Here is a 23,938-nt window from a genome sequence, read left to right on the forward strand (position 1 = left end):
GTACTTCACAAAGCTGTACATTTGTGGCCCTTTAATCTGAATCGAATGGTACATTCATAACATGTCTTACCTTCAATTATTTATCTTTTATTAGAGAAACGGCTAGTTATATAAAAAACAAACATTCTGAAAACGGAATTTCTATACTGTGATTGTCTTGCCTCAAATACAAATTCCTTACAGATTGAAGGACAATTTTTAATCCCATTTCTTATGATTGTGTTTTTATGAAAAAATTAAAACAGAACATTTCAAAAATGTTTATATAATTCACAAATTACAACATAAGATGATAAACAAAAATATAATCAAGATGTAGCATAGCATATACATACACTACCATTCAAGTTTATTTGTGTGTGTGTATAATATCTATCTATCTATCTATCTATCTATCTATCTATCTATCTATCTATCTATCTATCTATCTATCTATCTATCTATCTATCTATCTATCTATCTATCTATCTATCAATAATTTAATCGATATTTTAACCTATAGTTAATTTATGTAAGTGAGGATAGCAACATAAAGTAAATTGTGACATATTATACCCAAAATTTCTTCATACAGTGGACTACCAGTAAAATGTATAAAAATTTGGGACCAAAAATTATTCAGACACTTTGACCTGACCATGTTTTGCTTAAGTGTTTTTTCTTTAATTGCTAATACGACCTTTTTACACCATAGACTGAACAAAATTAAGCATTGCTTGGTAATGAAAAACGTTATCAAAATGATTCCTGTTCGCAGGCCAGATGGACGGACGGACGGATGGATGGATGGAGAGAGAATATTACTGTATATACTGTGTGTTACTGTACTGTAAACTATATTAAACATTACACTACATTAAACATGTTTTGCTGTTTTCACAGAATAGAACTGTAAGACTGCTTGAGGTCAGATCATATTTTGATTTTGATGGACAAATTTGAAATAAACTTTTTTATAAATTAAAGCACAGGTTAATTCTGTAAAAACGGCATGCTGCAGGTTCTCACCCAGTTTAGTGTTATATTAAGTAAACTTTTATGGAGCTAAAAGCACAGATACATGAAAACATGTAAGGAATATTTCCTTGAAAGTCCTTGGGTGTATGGTGATGGATTTAAATCCAGGTAACGTTATATGTGATACTTCAAGTAGCATCCTCTGCCCAGAGTGCCCTTTAAAGGCGCCAAAAACGCTGTTTGTTATTTTTACATGTATGTTTAGTGTGAGGAGGTCACTTGGACACCTCAAGCAATGTAGAAATATTACAAAGTAGGTAAATAAAGCCTCTGTGAGAAAAACAGCATGAGAACATGATGTCCATTAGCATACGAATGTGTTAACAGACAGGGATTCCAAGTCTTTATTATGGCAAAACCGAACATTATGTTTATCACAAGAAGATCAGAACCATAATGAGCTTCATTGCCATGTACCATCCACAGAAAGCTTGTTGTTTTTTATTTGTTCGACATAATTGTTTCTGGAAGCATTCTGACCAATATGCTTTACAACATAATTAGAATTAGAATAGATTAATTTAAATGAAATGGTTGTGATTGTATAATTTATTACGTCAATGGGCTGTTAATGGGTAAGAGCTACACAGATTGCTCATCATTTCAAACACAATTAGGTTAAAAGCTTAACTTTTTTTGCTTTAGGTATTCAATTTACATTTTTGAGTTGAAGTAAAGGGTGAAGTAAAAAAAAGCCAATGTTTTTATTTTGCTGTTGTTACCAGAAACACTTAAAAAATATGTTTTTGACATTTTCTGACCTAAGCAACGAAGGGGTCAACTTGGTCAATAAACAAGCCAAGTAATGAGCACAAAATATGACAGCAGTGATTACATAATTTTCATTCTCTCTGCCCCTCAAACTAATTACCAATCACACACACACACACACACACACACACACACACACACACACACACACACACACACACACACACACACACACACACACACACACACACACACACACACACACACACACACACACACACACACACTGACTAATGAGCACATATTTGAAAAGCCTGTGACCCACGGCATAACCACATCTGAAGTGGTTCAATATTTAAAATGAACACAATTAAAATAAATCAATTAAATTTCAAGAGAGCAAGAAGTACAGCAGCAAGTAAATAACCTTTATGCAAAGTACAGCAGCAAGTAAATAACCTTTATGCAAATTTGCTAGCATTAAAAATACAAAATGATAAGCCACCCCACATGTAGAAATTGTAATAAAAAAAGTGTTTGTGTCCGTACTTATGTCTTGTAAAATGTTAAAGGGAGTCATGATTTCCCTGTCTGTACAATCCGATGGGGCCAGACTTTTCCTCAGAAACCACGCAAAGGAAGTGCTTTCCAAATTATGCCTGATTAAAGTCCCACGGGAAGAAAGTCTCTCAGAAAGATCTATTCCATAAGGGTTATCTGGGTTGACCATTTCAGTGCTCAAGAGCTACAGACACAGACAGTGTTTTTTCCCCCCCAGGTAAATCATAATAAACCGTTATACACAGCCTACAATACTTAAGACTCCATTCATCAAGCTCATCTGTGGTGAAAAGAAATAAAATCCTAATACTATAATTTTGTAATACTACAAGCTCACAGATATTTCAAGCTGGTTTTGTTCTGGCCCTCAAATTGCACCTATACACACAAGAAAAAAGGTTGAGGGACAGTCAGACATTCTGAAAACACTTTTGTGTTCAAAAGCCAAATGTGCAGTAGGTGTTTCCAGCACTGTGTTCAGCATAAGAATATGTGTCAGCGGCTGGGTCAGACTACCATCGGTCTAACAGACCAGAACATAAAAATACTCACTGACAGTCCAGCACGAGCACCACCTGCTGCTCTTTGTCCTTTAAAAAAAGCATTATGCTGAATGGGGGCAAGGAGGACGGACAGGGGTGGTGGAGAAAAAAGAGAGAGAGAGAGAGAGAGAGAGAGAGATATCCTATGTTAGAGACACACACTTCTGATAAAAATAATAAAATGTTTATTATTTATGCATTTATAGGAACACTTGTCCCATGTTGTCATTTAACAATATTATAGATAGATAGATGATAGATAGATAGATAGATAGATAGATAGATAGATAGATAGATAGATAGATAGATAGATAGATAGATAGATAGATAGATAGATAGATAGATAGATAGATAGATAGATAGATAGATAGATAGATAGATAGATAGATAGATAGATCTATTTATCGAATTATTAATTTATTTAGCTATTGTTGTGTGGTCACATTTAAACATTCTTGAGGATAAACTAAAAGGTCGAAGGCAGTAGACACTTCCAACAGAATGTAAACTGGTGTTAAAAATAACTGCAAACAACACACACACACACACACACACACACACACACAGTACAGAAAGGGGGATGAGAAACTCAATACTTTGCAAGTGTTCACTTAACCTCCAGTGCCTAGATGTATAGTGGAAAGTACTAGTAGAAACCACATTATATAGAATATAATGGAGGATTTAGGGGATGATATCCACCACAGGAAAAGGAGTCAATGTCCGATAATGATGTTTCTTTCGCCATTTGCTTACATGCAAATGATCGTTATTCCAAATGTAGTGCAAAGCTACATAAACAAACAGCAGCCTTCAATTGCCCTGTGTAAGCCCATCATTAGCAGACCCTCTCTTTGATGATCAGTGAACACAAATCCAGACCCGCAAGCTGAATTACAGCAGATTTGTGTCAAGTGGTTCTGCGATAATGACCATAATCCTCCCTAATACTGTAATAATGAGGACATTACTTGAGTTAATCTACCAAATCATTTCTTTATTGGGATTTTTGCCACTTTAATAAATGAATAAATAAAGTACAGCGTCACACAGTCACATACTTTGACCGGAGATTCTCTCATTAAAGCTCTTGTTAAATTGCTTACTGTTTTTTGCTTGCATTTTTTCTGTCCCTCAAAATCTAATCTATCAACCAAACATTTAACATTTTTCTCTCATAATTCTGCAAACCAATATGCTGAATGTGCAGGCGAGTTTACCACAGAAGGTTTAAATATGCCTTCAGATGAAGAGGAATTGATTTATGGCCACACGCTCCTTGTGGAAAAAGTTTTATGTGAACGGCCCTGTGGTCCTGCTGTCCATCTGGGGTTTTCTGCACAAAAAGAGCCAACTACTGCCTTATGTAATGGCAAACTTTGCTGTCCTCTGCTGTTCTTCTTTCTCCTCATGTTTCAAAGCGAGCAAACCCAGCTCTCTCCCTGACTTCACCCCGCTGTCTAGCGTAAATAAACTACAGTCCAAAAAGGGCTCCGCCTGCATCTGAAACTCCCTGAGTCACAGCAGTAGACTTTGATGTTGCTCAGCGCTCACAGCGGACCCTGTGTCGTGCGATGGTTATGGCAGACAGCACGGCGCAGGGAGAATTAAGGAATCAACACGGCAACATAATCACTAGGCCTTTAAACGCAAAACCGCATGCTCAACAGAAAACACTGCTCCAGTGGTAGACTGGCTTGCTTCCTTAGTGAACATATTGTTAGTGGAGGAAAAATAGACTGACTTCCAAGATTCTACTCATGCTTCTGAATGTTTCCTGTGTATGCACACATTGCTCTGAAGTCTTCGGCACTTCTGGTAGTTTAATTATTTATTTATTTAGAGGACAATCCCCTTAAAACAACCTGGTCTTGGTCAAGGACACAATGGTTATACATCTGGTTTGTGCTAAGACCCAAGTTTCTTGGGACTGCAGTAAATAGCTTAACCATCATGCACTTATTGTGAAATCTAATGGGGTCATTGGTTTTTCAACATTAGGTAGATAAATGGTGTAAATAGATTCATGGTGAGGTAAATGTTAAAGTGATTTATTTATTATTGTGTTGTATTGTTTGCATCATCAATGGGTAACAATCATTCATATGTAAGAAATGCATAATGCTTTAAACTTAACAATAAGGCAATAAAAGTAAGAAAAACCAAATTTGCAGCCATAACAGAGTTTTATGGGTGGCTGTGTAGCAAATCCAATAAAGACGAGATGCGTGATGCAGAATGAATAAATATATTTTTAATGAACACCAAGATATCAATGTAAGAGGTGTTAGTGAGGCCGACAGGGTGCTCACCCTGTGGTCTGTGTGGGTCCTAACGCCCCAGTACAGTGATGGGGACACTATACAGTCAAAAGAGCACCGTCCTTTGGATGAGACGTTAAACCGAGGTCCTGACTCTCTGTGGTCACAAAGTAGGGGCGTAACCCCGGCATGCTGGCCAAATTTGCCCAGTGGCCTCTGTCCATCAAAATGCCCTTTATTATACAATAATTTTATGGCAATATATTTATAATAGGTGGTTGTGTTGTTAAATTGAGCTTAAAGGTTTCCACTGTAATTAGCAAAGAACATATATCTGTGTTAAACAGGAATACACCGTAATAATGTTAATCTCATCCTGGGCACAGTATGTAATACCTGCTCTTCCTCTCTCATCTCCATCACCTTCTCTCTTTCTTCTTCTCTCAGTCTCCTTATCTTGACCTGTATATCTTCCATTCCCAAAGCTGAGCTTTGATTGATACAGTCTTTGCAAACTGATTATTTCTGTTGGTCATTTAAAACTTCTATTGTAAAACAGCTGTTTAGTTTAGCTACTTACATCTTATCGCACTTTATGACCGATAACTGAAGCGTGAAGCGTCGAGCTGGAATTCACGCTCACAACTTCTGTGAACATAAAGCCCGCCTACTTTGATTTGATTGGTCTTTTCAAACACTTTGACATTGACAAGCGGTTTTAGCAGTCGGTTATCATGGCGATGTGCATTATCCTTACAGCACCAAAGTAGATATGTCAATTATTTCACAACCTTCATTATATGCATTTCGAAAAATTACTGAGGTCCAGACCTCGGGGACCTCAATGGTGGGTACGGCCCTCATTGGGATATCAAATCTACCAACAATCATCTAGTATTTCAAGCACAACAAATCTACAGTTGAAATTAGCAGTATATATAATTTCAGTATATAGAAAGGAGTACTATCATGAACTCCCCTCCGCTTGGTGCAGAGCAGATCCACGCACATCTGATTTATTGGAGACACATCCGCATACACGGATGACTTTGACTGCAGTGGGTGCCAATTCACTCTCTCCTCCATAAGACATGTTCATGTCTTTGAATTTTCAACCGAAGCTCAAGAGTCATACTTGCCAGAACTCCCTCACAAAAAAAGTCCACAAATATGGCCCCTGTCCGAAGCCATAACTCGTGACGATTACTGCTGTTCTCAATCAAACCGCAGCCTGTCCTCAGAACACCTCTGAAGAGACCTTAGTCAGGGCAGACAGCATGGAAAGGGGCAGATGTGCAGTCCATTCAATAGGTTTTAGTCCCCAGGATTTTTATTTTATTAATTTTTTTTATATATTTTAAATGTTATGTCATTTGAACGATCTGGGTGGTGCCCAGATACACAATGGCACCACCCATTGAACAGACTTGCTTGTGAAAAATACCCTAGACAACAGAAGCATAACTAAAACAGAACGTGCTTTAGTGAACGTGCAATGCTGTAGGATGTGTAGTAAACTCATAAGGTGTTAAAAACTCCAGTTATCAGCTTATACAACACTTATACAATATTATACAAATATTATACAATCATACAATCTGCTTATGCCCACTGAGGATTAGGTTTAGGAATGGACCTTTATGCTTATTTTTTTCTAAAAACCTTGTGAATTCACCAACAATTCACGGAAAGCAATTTTAGTTTTTTTGTTTTTGTCATGACAACAGGTTGGTTCAGACAGGCCAGATTTCAGAAGGCAACATGACATTATTATTTGCATAGTCAAGATGAAAATAAACATCTTTTATGTCGTAATTATTTCTAGCACATCTTTGCTAAAACATCTTGCTAATGCATTAATAGCCCTATCATTGTTTTAAAATGTTATAAAAATGAAAGGAACGATAATTGGACTCCCCATCACACTTTTTCATGCACTCCAAAGCTCAGGTGATAAGGCAATATTTTTGTCCATAGTAGTTAAATAATAACGTAATAAACATTAAAAGAGAATATTTTCAAACAGAAAACCAAGAAAAACGAACTTTAATCCAAGTGCTAAAGTCTGTGCTCCAACTTGTGTGCAGTGACTGGGTCATTAACCCAAGTCATTCACTGCATCTGTGAAAGCCTATTACACAAATGTTATTCACCATAACATATCACTGTCTCAATGATAAGCTATGTGCAGTGTTGGCATCCCAATTGGTTCATCATCCCATAAGCGCCACTGTATCCTGTCCCTGGACTTTGGATGACCACAGTCAATGTGTTTACTTTCAAACAAAACCTATTTATTGAAGGATTGTTTGACTAGACCAAAGTAAAATGTTCTGTGTGCTCAAAGGTGAATAATCTTGACACAAGCCCAATGGTTTTCCTATAATGACTTGGCAGAGACATCTACAGTTTAAAGGCCCACTGAAGTGCCTTGAAATGTGCAGCGCTTTTCAATGTGGTGACGTAATTTCCACTGAAACATGAAGGCAGGGCGGGACAAATCTCCTCCCCCCTTTTAAAATAGCCAATAGCTTTTCACTTCTATCCCAGCTCGGCCACAGCCGTTGAGCTCGGCAAAGCCGCATTTGACAGCTTATGACAGCCAGGGTCTAATAGATTCCCCCTTTAGATTTAATATGAAACTGTTGCTAAAGCAAAACAGTGATCATAATCAGCTGAGGATGTATAGTTTGAAAAGGGTAGTTTGTGTAGATCTGTGGTTTCCACTCGTCAGTGCTGTTTCTAGTGTTCTAGTTTCCAATCATTTCCTATCCCCTATATAGTGCACTACGTGCCATTCACCATGTAAAAAAATAGCAATAGTGTGAACAATTTCAGCCACAGCTTCAACGTCTATTTATAGTGCAGTGGCGGCATGCTTCAGATTCTAGAGAGCATTTTATTGGACAGAAAATCAGAAGTGCAGAGTGATGTCATCAAAAATGTTGATTCGTATTTGCAGTTTTGAATGCTTATATCTTCCAAATGAGAATGGTGTCATTGTTTTGGAGCATACTATCTCATAGATAACCTTAAGACTAAAATATTCATACTAAAAGCCAAAATAATTTGAATTTGATTTCATGGGGACTGTAATTCTTTGACTGATGAAATCCCTATTACAACATTTTACCACGTAACATTTAAATATATATATAAATTATGATATTAAATGTATTATTTATGAATTATTATTAATTAATATTAATTATTTGTTGTTAATTGTATAATTTATTTAATGATTTCTTACATTTTTATTTTACAACAAAATAAAGCCAAAAATATATTTTATAATTCAAAAATATATAAAATATCGATAAATATTTCGATAAATATCAAAAATATATAAAATAAACAAATAATGCAAATTAACAATCCATGAAGAAATTTTGCAAATGCTGCAGTAAGCACAGCTGAAAAAGCAGCCAAAGACATTCATCTGATCCATATTTACATAAGCTAACATTTAAAAAATAGTGTAGACTGAATCATTCTACTTTGTATAGACTGACCAACTTGATTGCAAATCAGACTACTGTGTTAAAGTGAAATAAATAACACATGTTTTTTGACGTGGTTGTGAAGTACCTGGAGCGAACAGCTCGGATCCTCGTGCGGACACCAGTCCGTTTCCACACAGCAAGCCCAGGTACAGCAGACTGAGAGAGAGAGAGTAAGCCATAGCTTCTGCTGTCTCCCTGTGCGGTAAAAGAAGAAAAGAAAAATCATTATTAGTGGTGCTCCCGGATGACACCCCTCTGACAAATACTTAGCTGAAACCCCTAGAGAGCCCCGGGGCCATCTCCTCAGCATCTCCAATTCATTTCCCTACTCCTTCACGCCAAAGCGCACTAGCTGTTACCGCCATTAATACTTAGCAGGTCTCTGTGAAACCCTATATGAGGAAACCAGACAATTAACAACCAGACGCAACCTCTGCAACACTCAGCACTTCCAGCCATACGTGGGTTTATCATTATCTGTGGGTTACATGGGGTCTTTTAAGCATGCAGGCTGTGCGGGGGATGTTTTCACAAGCTAATACTCCACATATACTGTGTTAAACTAGGATTTCCATTATCAAATTATGCTAGGGCGACAGAAAACCTTTCAAAAAGTCAAACGTTCATGCTATCTCTGCTAAAGGTCCTGGTGAAACAGTATCATATGGAATGAAGCATAAAGAATTTAAACCAGCTTCAACTTATATTAGAGTTAGATGTGTGACAGAAATACTGTTGACAAGTTGGCATCATTCATTTTTGGATTTATGTATCCATGGGGGCGCTTCATGATTTGTACCTTGTTGATTCTGTCAATGTTCCTTCGCCCTCACCACGTTTGCCACTTATTACAATATCATTCCATAAAAGAGATAAAGGTTTGTCTGAAATGGTGATGACATAGTGACATAGTGAGAAATTACGGTCACAAGCATATAGGGGGAACAGGTTGTATCCAGCTAGCCCAAGAGTTAGGCTAAAAATAAGTACACTATATTTGTTTGGTCACCACAAAAAATCATAGAGAGGTCAGTGGCCCTTTGAGACTGATGATTCTGATCTTAAAAGTCAAACTAAACATTATGTAAACAGCCTGATAAAAATAGAGAAAACACTGATGTGGTTTAAATGTGTCAAATAAATGATATTAAATAAAATCAAGTGGACAATTAATAAAAACAATTGGCCAACAAATGTTGTTTAGACTTGCCGCGTCCTGATGTTTCTGAATCCGATCTGATTAATGATGAGTTCTGCCCTAAAACTTGGCTTCAGAGCTATTTTTATTATGCACTTGGCAGTGGATTGTTGAAAACAGCACCAGGCCAAAATTTCCAAATGTGGAAAAATACACAGTCAGCAAATAACTGGCTTTGTTGCATTTGACCTGTAGCTTCACCCCATCTCATCATCTAACAATGTTAGAATAACAACATGCAGGTTTCAGAACCCGGTCTCTTTTTATGTTGATACTTGTATTGTAAAATACTTCTGTATTTTGTATTCTCATTCACAAAGCGGAGTAAAATAAAAGCTAGTTAAACTCATTGAAAAGGCTTAAGATATATTAAAGCCAAATAGTATACAAAATTATGTATATGTGCTTTGGTCACATGTCTGGTGCATATACAGACTCAGAAACACTTGATCCTCTCTATCCTACTCAGAGACACGGCCCTTCTCAGTCAGGTAGTAATGAGACCCCATTCCTCACAGGAACGCTGCTATCATACAGTCAAAGGTGTAAAAGGAACTACACACCCAGATTGACAGCTGGTCCAATGCTTATTAGCTGGTCTATGTGACTATAACATTTAGCTAACTATTATTATGTCTAATTATTGATCGGCTAAAATAGTCAATTGATATAAAAAATAATGTGCACAGATAAATGTGACCCTGGACCACAAAACCAGTCACATGGGTCAATTTTCTGAAATTGAGATTTATATATATTATAAATATGGAAGCTAAATAAATAAGCTTTCCATTGATGAATGGTTTGTTAGGTTAAGACAATATTTGGCCAAGATACAACTATTTGAAAATCTGGAATCTGAGGGTGCAAAAAAATCGAAACATTGAGAAAATCGCCTTTAAAGTTGTCCATTTATGTTGGCGATTGTGCTGCATTCACTCATAAAAATAAATGTTTTATATATTTACGGCAGAAAATTGACTAAATATCTTCATGGAACATGATCTTTACTTAATAGCCTAATGATTTTTGGCATAAAAGAAAAATCAATCATTTTGACCCATACAATGTATTGTTGGCAATTGCCACAAATATACCCGTGCGACTTGTGACTGGTTTTGAGATCCAGGGTCACATATCATTTATAATAAACACTGCAAAATTCCATAAAAAATGAGAATTGTCACTTTTGATTTAATGGTGACTTTAAGGGATTACTTTGCCCAAAAAAGTAATACATTTTCCATGTTGTTTCTAACCCATACTGTATTGTGAAATTTCATTACAATTTTAAATAACATGTAAAATAATTTTTATCATGTGATTGAAAAGCTGAATTTTTCAGCATCATTACTCCAGCCTTCAGTGTCACATGATCCTTCAGAAATCATTCTAATATGCTGATTTGATGCTCAAGAAAATCATATTTATTATTATTATCCGTGTTAAAAACAGTTGTGTTGTTTAGTATTTTTGAGGAAACAGTGATACATTTCTTTCAGGATTCTTTGATGAATAGAAAGCTAAAATTAATAATAATAAAAAAAAAATATTTGAAATAGAAATCTTTAGTAGGCTAACATTATTAAGGTCTTTACTGTCACTTTTGATCCATGTAATTTAACAGTATTAGTTTCTTTAAAAAACCTTACTGAATCCAAACTATTATTAATTTTATATTATATTATATTATATTATATTATATTATATTATATTATATTATATTATATTATATTATATTATATTATATTATATTGGCAATTCTATGAGACATATCCAAACACTGTTCTCTCGCATTTCCGCCATGTGGAGTGTTTGGATTTACTGGGAGGGCCGGTAGGATCGGACCCCATGAAGGAGTTAAAGGGGCACAGCAGTCTGCACAGAGGGCCTGATTGTCTGGATAGCCATGAGAGGGTGGAGGGTGGAACCTCCCTTGAATCTGATTGGCTGAAGGAATTTCCCGCTTCTTGAGTGCTTCACAGATTGCATGCATATTAGGCAATGCTTCTCACCATTTAACCTCCAAAATATCTCTGCTGTTGATAACATGACCCATCTTGGACAACATTTACATTTTTGTCATTTGAGGGCCATGTCTTTGAAACAATGTTACTGTAATGATTCTCTTTTAAATCCCTCATTATATACATTTATATATAGGCCTCTATATATACATGGACAGCGCTGCACAGTAGGTTGTGCAAATAAACAGGTCTGTTTTGCATCAGTCGGAATGTGTGGTTGAGTGGATGACAGGCCACAGTTTGTTTCCGATCTATTTGCTGCTTGAAGCATTCAGGGCAAAACTTAAATATATAATAATTTTTTGCTATCAGTGTGGGTTTCAACCAGTCCTTAGTATTCACCGTCTGTCAGAATTTTAATGATTGGCTGCTACTTAATAAACGGATCTGGTTCTGGGTTGCATTTCTGCTTAAATGGATGACCTTTTGAGGCGAAGAAAGGTCAGAAATCACAATTTTCACATCTTTACAATTCTGGGCACATTTGCAAACACAAAACTTCTGAACACTGTTTGTTTAATTTATATATTTTAAAAAAAAAACTTCTTTTTTTTAACAGTGTAAGCTAACAGGTCTACAGCTCAGGCTAACAAGCAAGAGTAGAGTATCATTCCTGTTTGGCTAAAATCCAAGACTGAATTAATAACATCCAAAATTAGCACTGCCATGTAGAGTTTACCGTTTCAAACCTGTTGATCTCTGTACTACATAATAAACTGTCCAGAGTCACTGAGTCATACTCTTGTTATGATGGTACACTCCAAACAGGAAGTAATACTAAATCTGAGTGTGGTGATGTGCTCGGTCGTAAAATTGCTCTTAATGGCACCTATTTAGCAACTTTATATCAGCAATCATAGTCAAGCAGAGATTTAATCTATGTGCACTGAGACTAAAACCACTGTACCTTTTTCCAGTTCTTATGAGCTCAAACCTGCTGTCAGCATGATGTAAAACAAACACGTGGACATCACCTTTAGCAAACTGTGCTATAACTAATGGATTGATGATATCAATCCATTACTATGAGTGTTGTTACGCAATCATACTATATACATACACCATATTATCCAAGTCACTTTTTCATATAAAAGTAGCACACATTACTTTTCCATTTATGTACTTCGTTTAGTTGCAAATAAAAATACAAAAACTCTGCCTTCCCATGTTGGGAGAAATCTGGATATGTATAAGGATATGTTTTTTTCCATCAAAAACATTTCATTTGGGTTGTGATATATTTGTTTGGAGATTCCCACCAATGTGTTTCTTATGGAAGCTAGTTTTCGCATAAACAATACAAACATGCACCTAAACAATTTACAGTTGGTTTTATGACTGCAAGTCATCCTCTTCAAATGCTACTGAAGATAGAAACATGTGTACCAATGTCGTACAGTCTGTAACTTTAGAGACGGTCCCTAAATGTGCGAATATCCAGTGTGAAGCCAACTTTATGCCAGTAAGGGAGAGCGGGGCACGACCTAACACATTTTGGGTTTGGCTCAATTATTTAAAAAATAATTAAGTTAGATTAATCTTCTTCTTTTTTTACACAAGCAACATACACATCTCTGCTACAAATGAACACTTACATTTTTTTCTAGGACCTACCATTTTCGTACAGTTGCACTGAAAGTGACAGAAGTGCAAATGTTACAACTTACCCATATGCAGGCTTAATTGTAACAGACAGAGGGGTTAGTTGTAACACTTGTGTGTAACACACATAATTCAGTACTATTTTATCTGTATAGCTTGATATTGTTTGTGCATCTGTATAGATAGATATCCATACATCCATCCCTTATCCAATCATCCTTCTATTATGGATCAATATCATGGATAGAGATATGAAAGGGCTGCACAGTTTTGCAATAAACAAATAAAATCATCAAATTCTGTAATTGCTATTGAATTATATTTGTGTGTGGCAGCTGCATGCAAAATTTAAATTATTAATAATTACAGTAATAATAATAAAAAAGAGCTCAAAAATCAAATTTTAAAGGGTTTATTGCATTTAAAACAGGCTTTTTAATAAATAAATAAACAAGTGATCAATGCATAGTAAACAAATGTGAAAAAAATCATACTTTGACATTTAAATTCAATCATTGTTTGTGAAAGTCCAGCAAAGTTAAATGTGACAAAATAAATACTTAATACTCAAACCTGAAAAGTTGTGTGGCTCCGTTTTCATTTCATTATCGTTGTACACTGTGCTACAACTAACCCCACTGTGTAAAAAAATATTTTAAGCCTAGCTAACAGTTGCTAGGAGTTGCTGACATGTTTCAAAATGGTGCTATGTTTTAGCCAACAAGACAGTGATTAAGGTAATATAAAGTTCGATTTGGTGACGTACAACCCAACTCAGAAACCTTGCGCGTTACGTTCATATTCTGATTCCGCTTGCCTGTTCCTATATCTAGTATAGCCTACATCCCCAATAAGGTGAGAGTTTGGTCTTTTATATCACTGTAGTCCATTAAGCATTAAAGTGTCCTGACCACAGGGAAATCCTGGAGATATTGAGGGAATCCCCAATTCTGCAGCACAGCCGTGATATAAAGTGACTACCTCAGATTTAACGTTTGATCAGTACATCAGCTTCGGGGAATAACATTATAATCTTGTTCACGGTAGAGAAAGCTGCATACATGTAAAAAACTAACTGTGAAGACTTACAGCTTTTGTGTTTCTATCAGCTTTTCCATATACTGGCCCTGATAATCATCACAAATACTTACTGCTTGCTCCATTTCTGTAAATCTGTTTTTATGAATGAATGACTCTCTCACCGTTGCTCTATAGTTTTCTTTATCAACAGCCGCTTTCACCCCCTGCTGGTGAGGACGACTAACAGCTATGGAGATTATCACTCGGCAATCTACTGATATTCCTGCCATTCCCGGAAGTCAAATGTTGAATTTTCTGTCGAATTTGAACCACTGAATTTGTGGAAGCGAATTGGTAAAGCGAAATAAAAAGGACCGAAAATTGCCGGTCGAATATTATAGGTTGTATTTTTAAACAGAATGAATTTTTTGGAAGTGAAATCTGAAAGGTGAATATGGATTATTGAATGTTTAATAATGAAAACGTGTGTGAAATGTTTTGAATTGAAATATCCACAGCTTAAATTTACAACCATGTTGAATGTCAGCCCGTAAATATTGCAAGCCCTAAAAATACAATGCATTAAAATGCAAGCACGGTTAATGCAATGCATATTTTTTCAAGTAGTGCAATTCAGCAAGCTTTTTTGTTTCAAAAACATTTGTCATTGCTTTACTTCCATAGAATTGCGAGATTTAAAGTGAGAATTGTGAGAAAAAAGTCAATTGCAGAAGTTGAAAAAGTCAATTGTGAGTTTGTGTTTCATTCTGTGGCGGAAACAAAATTGTTGAAAAAAATTGGAAAAATGTGTATATATATCGGTTGTTGGCTAGTCTTAAGATGTTTATAATAAATCCCGTTCACCACAAATAACATTGGTTAACCAAATTTTTGCAAGCAAATAAAGTTTGGAGTATAAACACTGTTCATAAAATAATAAAAAAAAAACTCTTCATCAAGCACTAAACTGTATCTTGCTGGGGGAAAAAAATCTTCGCCTATGCTTTCACTATTCCTTAATCCCTCCCTGTTCTAGCGTGTACAATTCTGATTTATGCCTGAAACTTTGCATTACTAGAACTTCTGTGTATTGCCTCTTTAAGTATCTCTTGTAGTATTCCTCATTTGCAAGTCGCTTTGGATAAAAGAGTCTGCTAAATGAATATATATAAATATAAATGCAAAATAACATTTCTAATGTCAAACGTCTCAGTCAGCTGATAATGTAACATTATGAATAACTATTTATGAGTAATGCAATATTGTAATCCATTTCTTATGTAGCAATTTATCCCCTATTTTAGCAAGATCATTAGCATTCAGTCCATATGTATCCTTGCAACATCGCATAAGCATCTCTGAATTTACAGTTGTAATCTAATTCTAGCATAATCTTTAAATGTTATTAGTGAAATACTGTAGCACAGGTCTCAGTCTACAGAGCGTTTGGCTACTGCAGAAAGAGGATCTCAGAGAGGATTCAACCTTTCCTATTCTGACTGATTTAGTCAAAAGACGAGATGCAAGGTTCAAAGGTGACATTAAGTAACCTCAGTTGCACAAGCAAGCAAATAATGTGCTATGGTGAAACAAGCACAAAACCTTGTGTAAACTGTTACAGATGGATTTGCATGTGCGCTGAAAAAAATCCATGGAAAGTACATGTGCTGCAGTTATGCTGGTGGAAAGGGGATTTTAACTAGGTTAGACAGGGGTTTAACACTTCATTGGACTTTTCAAATAGAGATTAAAGTGGGCTTCTGCCAGCTACAGCATATGAGAATATTTTCGCTTTGTGATGGTATTCAGTTCTGGCTGGTGAGACCCGATCGTCTCTGACGCTCCTATTTCACAAGGGCAGTGGAAAAGTTTGGGTCAGCAAGGCTGCTGGAGGGGGACGGAGCTAGATTCTGCCAAAGGAGCATGTGCGCGCATATGTGTGTGTGGCGAGAACTGAGTTTTACGATGCTGACTCTAAACAAGAAGGAGAGAGAGATATCATGCTTCCAACACCCATGGTAAACTGAGGTCAATCAAGTTCGTGCAGGGTGTGCTTGCAAACCTGTTTGTGTTGTGAAGGTCTTCAATCGTCTAGATGTTTTTCATTGAGAGCCAAAAGCTGGCGCATTGTAACGCTTGACCCTTTCATACTCTACTTTGTTATACCCCCGGTTTCACAAACAAGGCTTAAGCTAGTCCTAGATTAAAATGAATGTTTGAGCTGTTTTAACTGAAAGCAATTTGCACTGACATATATTAAAATATGTCAGTGCTATTGTTTTGACTTAAGATGCACACTAGTAATGTTTTCTTTTTATATAGGGCACGTTTATAAAAGCTACTTAAATGTCCTAAATGAACTAAGACTTGGGCTTAGTCTAAGCCCTGTCTGTGAAAACAATACCGTTCAAAAGGTTGAGGTCAGTAGGATTTTTTTAAATGATTACTTTTATTACAAAAGATTTATATTTCACATAAAGCTCTTCATTTGAACTTTCTATTAATCAAAGTATCCTGAAAACATGTGCCACGATTTCCACCAAAATATTAAACACAACAACTGTTTTCAACATTGATAACAATAAGAAATATTTCTTGAGTACCAAAATAGCATATAAGAATGATTTTGGACATTTGATTTCTGTTTTGCATCACAGGAATAAATTACATTAAAAACAAAAACAAAAAACGATAATATTATACTACAGGGCTGTTGAATGCTTGAATCTGATTGGTTGACGAATGTTCTAAGGTGAGCAATTATTTTCAGGGAAATGCACGGCTAAAGTAGTTCCAGGCAGGTCTTAACCGCATTATAGTTCCATATCACTTTGCGTAGTTGACTGTAAAAATGGAAAATAGGATACAAGAAAAAAAACATGCAGCCCCATGCGCTTGATCTGCAATTTTCTTAGACTTTTCTTAAATAAAAAAAAAATAATATTGACGCACATGCTCTCTCTCTCTTTCTATCTCTCTAATATAACTGCATTAATAACTGCATAAGCCGGGGACACACTTACTGTAAGGCCGGTTGTGAATGTAATTTGATACTTATGACTGATCATGCGCGTTCAGTCTGTCACAGTCGGTGTTTAAAATCTGCTGTCCAGTCGATAGAAACAGTCAGTCTTAGAATGTTTCAGCTAGTCGATAAGTGTGTCCCCAGCATTAGTCTGCTATCAGCGGCTCAAACCTCCGTTACTAACTCGAAAATGACGTTTTGGAATTAGCAACGGAGGCATGGGATTAGATGTGTAAGAAATTAGTCCTACATACAAGAGCGTTTTAATGACAAAAACTTGACAAAATGTCTTGAAATACATCATCTGAACAATGTTTCGAGGTGTGGTAACTGAAGTATAAGCGGAATAATTGACTCCGGGCCGTTGAATTATTAGAAAAATAATACACACCCGAGGTGGTAATGCGGTCACGACGCGAAGCGGACTAATGGTGTGGAAACTGTAGTATAAACGGAATAATTGACTCCGGGCCGTTGAATTATTAGAAAAATTCAACGGTCTATCGTCAATTATTCCTTACTTAAATAATATATCACAACAGTACTGCACCCTTGATGAGCATAAGTGACTTCTTTCAAAAAGAATGTAAAAATCTTACCGACCCCAAACTTTTGAAAGATAGGGGAGAGCGGGGCACAAAGTAACGCTTTTTGACTTTCTCAGTTTGTGTAAATCTACTTATGGTTCAGAGTATTTATTTTTTCCCACATTAATTTCCCACATGTCTAGTACAATTATGTGGTTGTGTTTTATTAATACAGAATATACTTTTTTCTTGATATACCCCGAAAGAATGGAAGTGAAATGTGACAACATGCCCCATAGGTGGGGTACATTGTAACATGTGTGGGGCACATTGTAACATGACCATATGACAGCTTAAAATGTTATCTGATCCAATAAAAAAATATACAAGACAAACTAAAATATTTTCTAAATAAAATACAATTATTAACTTTTTCATATAAAATAATGGCATTTTTTAATAATTAAATATAAACTCATTTTTGAGTTTTGACTACGAACACATGAAAACACAGCTATACAACATAGTTCAAAACAAATAAATAATTAGTCATTTCTGAACATTGACTCTCAGTCTTTATTCACCTTTTTCTCATGTTTTCTCAATAGAATTAATAAAAGTATAGAATATAATAGCATATTTCTAATAGGGGCACATTGTAACACAGTGTGACAACATGCCCCACCTGCACAACTGGGATTTAAACCCAGCTAGTGTCTTCTGCTAGTTAGCGAAGCATTAAAAGAACTATCTCAACTGTTAAATAACATATTGGAGATTAAAATAATATCAGATTTGTCTAATTTTAAATAAACACAAAAAAATAGAGATGAAAAATGTACTTAAGAAATGTACTTTTGCTATGGTTTAATAAATGTCTATGGATTTCTTCAAATTTTTTTTTTAATTTTGCTGGAATTTTTTCTCTATATAGTGTTGATATGGCAACTAGTAAAAACACCATGTTTCGTCATGCTAGCATGTGTGGAAGTATTTAAAACAAGTGTGTTACAACTAGCCCCGTATTACGTTGTGCCCTGCGCTCCCCTAGTGTATAACAAAATACCAAATGGCATTTATTTTGATGAAATGTAGTACAAACACACTTTTTTAGAAAAATAATTCACACAAAGCAGTTTATTAATATAACAATACAGATAAGCATGTTCTTTGGTAATGTATTGAATTACAGCTGTGGTTATTCTGTTTGAACACTGTGTCGACTTCCACTAAAATATGACTTTGGAAGAGGTTAGTTAAAAGTACAAAAGTTGTACCAGAGAAAATGCTTCAATTGTCTGATATTTTACACCCATGCAGACATTTTAAGAGTGTCTTAGGGCGTTCACACATGTAGTTCGGTTCTCTTTGTTCTTTTCTTCCGGACCAAAAAAACAAACAAAAAAACAGTACCCTAGTAAATATAGTCAGTTATGTCTTAAGTAAACTTTGTTGAGAAAGTAAACAAATGTGTAACAGTATCATTATATTAGATCCGTACATTCACTCTTAAAGTGACAGCAGCCTAATATTCCTGCTGTCTGTGTTTTTAATGTTAATCAAACAACAAAATTATGTCGAAAAATTGTATCCTAGTAAACATAATCAGTTATGTCTTAAGTAAACTTAGTTGAGAAAGTAAACTAATGTGTAACAGTATCAGTATATTAGATTTGTGCATTTACTCTTAAAGTGACAGCAGCCTAATATTCCTGTTGATGTCTGTTTTTAATGTTAAAGGAACACTCCACCGTTTTTTCATATTAAACTATGTTATTCCCAAAATGAGTTGATACATACCTCTCTCGTCTCAGTGCGTGCACTCAATCGCTCTGGCGCGCGGCAACACTTTGATAGCACTTAGTAGTTACACGACCAAGTATGGTGACACAAAATAAAACGTGGCGCTTTTCTAAGCGGGTAAAAAGGATAACTATAATGTATGGCGTAATAGCACTTGGGAGCACTTCGACTTGGCGCAGTAAAAAGTCACGCCTGAAAAATCCTCTCCCTTCTGCGATTAGAACCAACGTGACTTTTTACTGCGCCGAGTCGAAGTGCTCCCAAGTGCTATTACGTCATACATTATAGTTATCCTTTTTACCCGCTTATACTTGGTCGTGTAACTCGTGTAACTGTATTTAAATAGGGAAAACGTGGAGGTGTTTGGTCGCTTCTAACTTCATCTCTGTTTGGTCCCTAATGAATGAACTGGGCTAAACTAAGTGCTATCAAAGTGTTGCCGCGCGCCAGAGCGATTGAGTGCACGCAGGTAGAGGTATGTATCAACTCGTCTTAGTTAAGGGAATAACATAGTTTAATATGAAAAAACGGAGGAGTGTTCCTTTAATCAAACAACAAATGACAAAGAAAAAAATCCCTCACTGCTCTTGACTGAATAACTTTCGTAACTCTAATAAGGATGAATTAATAAGGATGTTACAGTGAAGACTATGCAGTGTTATTTTACATTTGCTTACTTTATTACATTTCTGTACGTGAAAACTACTGTTAGACCTAGCTGAAAAACCTGAAAGCACTGTTTATTACATTTGTATCTTTGTTATATTGTATTTATTTGTGGTTTTGCTTTTTTTATTACTGACTTTTTGCTGACTTCACTGACATTTTTGTCTTTAATAATATTTGAAATGTATATAAGGCTAGTAGTTTTAGCTGTGGTATTGTAATATAGAATTGAGAATTTTCACTGGTATCTAAAATTTTGGTGTCAATACTGCCTGTTTTTGCAAAAACAGTTTCATGGACGGTAACAAATATTTATGGCTGGAAATTTTTTGCTTTAGTCACCGGCCATTAGCAGGTGTGGCAAAAAGTTAATTTTAGGCCCTGTGCGTACATGATGGAGCTGACAACTTGTGATGAGCTTATAAAATGTGTAAAGGAGTCAAAACAACAGCAGAAATCCCTCCGTTACACAGACAAACGAAGATCTGCTGCGAGGAGACGTCTGTACTGCCTGTCCCGAACTGTAATGGGCAACAAAATTGCGACTATATGACGAGAAAAAAACTGTATGCTTGAGCATTCTTTCCTTTTTAGGATCACATCTTGTGACATCATGTCCTGTTTTTGGTTCATTTACATGTCTTTGGTTCGTGTTTCGTTAATTTTTCAGTCGAACCGCACCAGAGTTTGTTAGAAAGCGGACCGAGACCCATCTTTTCAGGGGTCTCGGTCCTCTTGTTGGGTGCGCAGGGTTCAAATGGAAGCGTTCACACTTATTCAAATGATCCGCACTAACAGAGCAATCGCACCAGAGTTAATTTTACTCAAACCAAAGCTGACAAGTGTGACACCCTTAAACACACCCTTAAAAGTGTACAAATACTATCTAAACACTTTTCTGATTACCAGCACTTTGAGCTTGTTTCTGTGTGCACAGTCCATTCAGTCAACACAAAATGTTCCTGCAAGCCTGCTACACAAAAAGCAATTACAATCGACACAGAAAACATTTAATTACAGACAAACATTAAGCTGAAACAAGTAATTCAATTTAATGGTGGATGGTGGCAATTTAATAGCCTAATGAGTTTAAATGAATAATAATAGATTTCAGGATCAATAACATTTTGCAATTGGCATGTGAGAATCTACTGCTGAATATCCCCAGCATTAGGAAAGCACTGAACAAAAATATAGTTTAATACAAGCTGGTCTGTACATGTCATGCCTTGAGCGGGAAACCTGAGCAACCTGTTACCTTTTTGACAAAAATAAAAAAAAAGCCAGAAACAGTCTATGAAAACTGGGAAACCTTTCAATACATTTAAAGGGTTAGTTCACCCAAAAATGACAATTCTGTCATCAATCACTCATCCTCGTGTTGTTCCAAACCCTTAAGACTTTCGTCCATATGGAACATCTATTCACCGTTCATCTATTCACCCAAAACTGCATTTGTTTAAAATATGGATTTCTTTTACAATTTCTAAATGAACGTTTTGCAACGCCAGAGTTTTGGGTGAATACTTTGAATGGAGAAACAGAAATCTCTTTTAGATTTATTAAAAATCTCTTCAGTTGTGTTTCTAAGATGAACAACAGTCATTGGAACGAGAGTGAGTAATTGGATGACAGAATATACATTTTTGGGTGAAACTATCAAGTGTTTTAGGAATATGCACAAATCTGCTGCACTCTTCTTGCCCTATCATCTTATGACCTCTCTCTTCTTTACAAGCTGCTTGAATTGAGTCTGTGAATGAAGCATGCAGACTCGTTTAAAGCAGGAACTCATGACCTTTTTGTTTAAGAATCTTTGAAGAAATTTTGATTGCAGCGCTTTTACCTGTAGAATTGCACAGGTAATTTCATGCAGGGAGTAATGGATTTGCAGTCTCATTTCAATGGCATTTCTGTCTGGAAAAAGTGCTAGGTTCTCAGAATAATTTCTATGATTTCTCAACCATTGTTTGAGCTTTTAGTCTTTCAACCGTCATTTTCTTTATCGGTATTAAAATTCAAAGTGATCAAAAAAGTTATAGCAGGATTTTTTTCGTTGGCACCACATGGATTTGACATTTGATGGATTTTGTTATCAAAGTGCTCGAAATTCTCCACTGCATTATACATTAGATAAACAACGCACTAACAATAATAATGCAAAACTATCCATACAATACATTCTTCAAAAGTGAAGAAATGCCAGCTGCTTTATATTCTAATACCCCAAGTGTACTTGATTACACCTGAAGTGCCCTAAAGTGATTTAAACCTGAGGAAATGCCGAGTATGCATACATCCAGCTGTCACAGAAATTCATGACAGGGATAAACAGCAAATGTGTCCCACTCTGTTTAACTTGTTACTCTGGGTTTGGTTTAACAAGGGTAATAAATATTTTCAATCACTTATCGCAGCCGATAAGACATCTGAAGCCCCTTATAAACATACCGAGACGTGGGTAAACTACATTTTGGATTTATTTCCACTCGCGCTGAGCAAAGTTTAGAAGACAGAACAACATCAGACGAGCAAGAAAAAAAAAATCACATATTATCCAAAGACTTTTAAACTGCACACGAAGCCCGCAAACTGTTTACCGCCCTGTGATCCACGAGCTCTGCACACCCCTTTAAACCAACGTGTAGCCCAACTAAAACACTTAAACCCGAGATTTATAAATGCATATCATGCGAGAGCACTTGATAAGAAGAGAGCAAAACTCACTCAGCCCCAGAGAAGTTGTCCGCGAGCAAAATCTGTTGCGAGTTACTTTTTCACCAGTTCGTTCATCCGGATCAACAGACTTGAGTGTTGTGGGTCTCCCGATATTCTCCCCCTCCAAAACGATGGAAAAACGTGATGAGTTGACACTCAAAAATCACTCGAACATATTTTCGGGAACAATGCGTTGCAGGGTATTCAGGTAAAACGCGCTGAAAAGTGTTGACAGGGATATGTTAAGAGGGAGTGGGGGGCACAGCGCGGATCCTGGAGGGTCTCACGTTGACTGCGTAGTACTTCAAGTCTCCACTGCAGATTCACATTAACTGGTCTCTGGCGATGTCACTGGCTCGCGCCCCCTGCCGACAAATATTCAAGTCTTGGCGCGAGCTGCGAAATATAGCGGTCTCCCACGCGCTGAACGCGCGCAACATCCAAAACACTCGCGCCGCATAGAATCGAGTGAGTTTAGTTACAAGTAACAGATTACTCGCGGAAACTAAGTTTCTTTTTGTCGTTTGTGAAAGTCGGCACTGGTCACCCTTTTTGTTCACGTATTTTGGCCTGAGAGAGACAGCTCTATTCAGCGTTTTTGAAGGAGAATCACTCTTTTGGTCACTTATTTGGGAGAGCGCGCTTTTCAGACAACTCAGGACATTCTTTTTGGTCACTTAATAGGGAGAAATGACTCTAATGCTCTTTTTTGGTCATTCAATTCGACATTTTTCTGAGAGAGCCAGAACTGGCCACT

The 23,938-nt window shown here is 36.3% G+C and overlaps 1 protein-coding gene across 1 annotated transcript in view; it reads right to left on the minus strand.

Annotated features, from left to right (window-relative positions):
• The window catches only part of ghra (growth hormone receptor a), a 38,508-nt gene extending 14,979 nt beyond the window's left edge, over nucleotides 1-23,529 (minus strand). The window contains exons 1-2 of the mRNA XM_082187986.1: nucleotides 23,191-23,529; nucleotides 8,681-8,790 (exon numbers count right to left, since the gene is read on the minus strand). Of these exons, the coding sequence (XP_082044112.1) occupies nucleotides 8,681-8,774 (94 nt within the window). The 5' untranslated portion in view covers nucleotides 8,775-8,790; nucleotides 23,191-23,529. The remainder of the gene's footprint in view (nucleotides 1-8,680; nucleotides 8,791-23,190) is intronic.
• Nucleotides 23,530-23,938: the final 409 nt, after the last annotated feature.

The sequence above is a fragment of the Leuciscus leuciscus genome (assembly GCF_965113295.1).
Source record: "Leuciscus leuciscus genome assembly, chromosome: 13".
Taxonomy (NCBI): domain Eukaryota; kingdom Metazoa; phylum Chordata; class Actinopteri; order Cypriniformes; family Leuciscidae; genus Leuciscus; species Leuciscus leuciscus.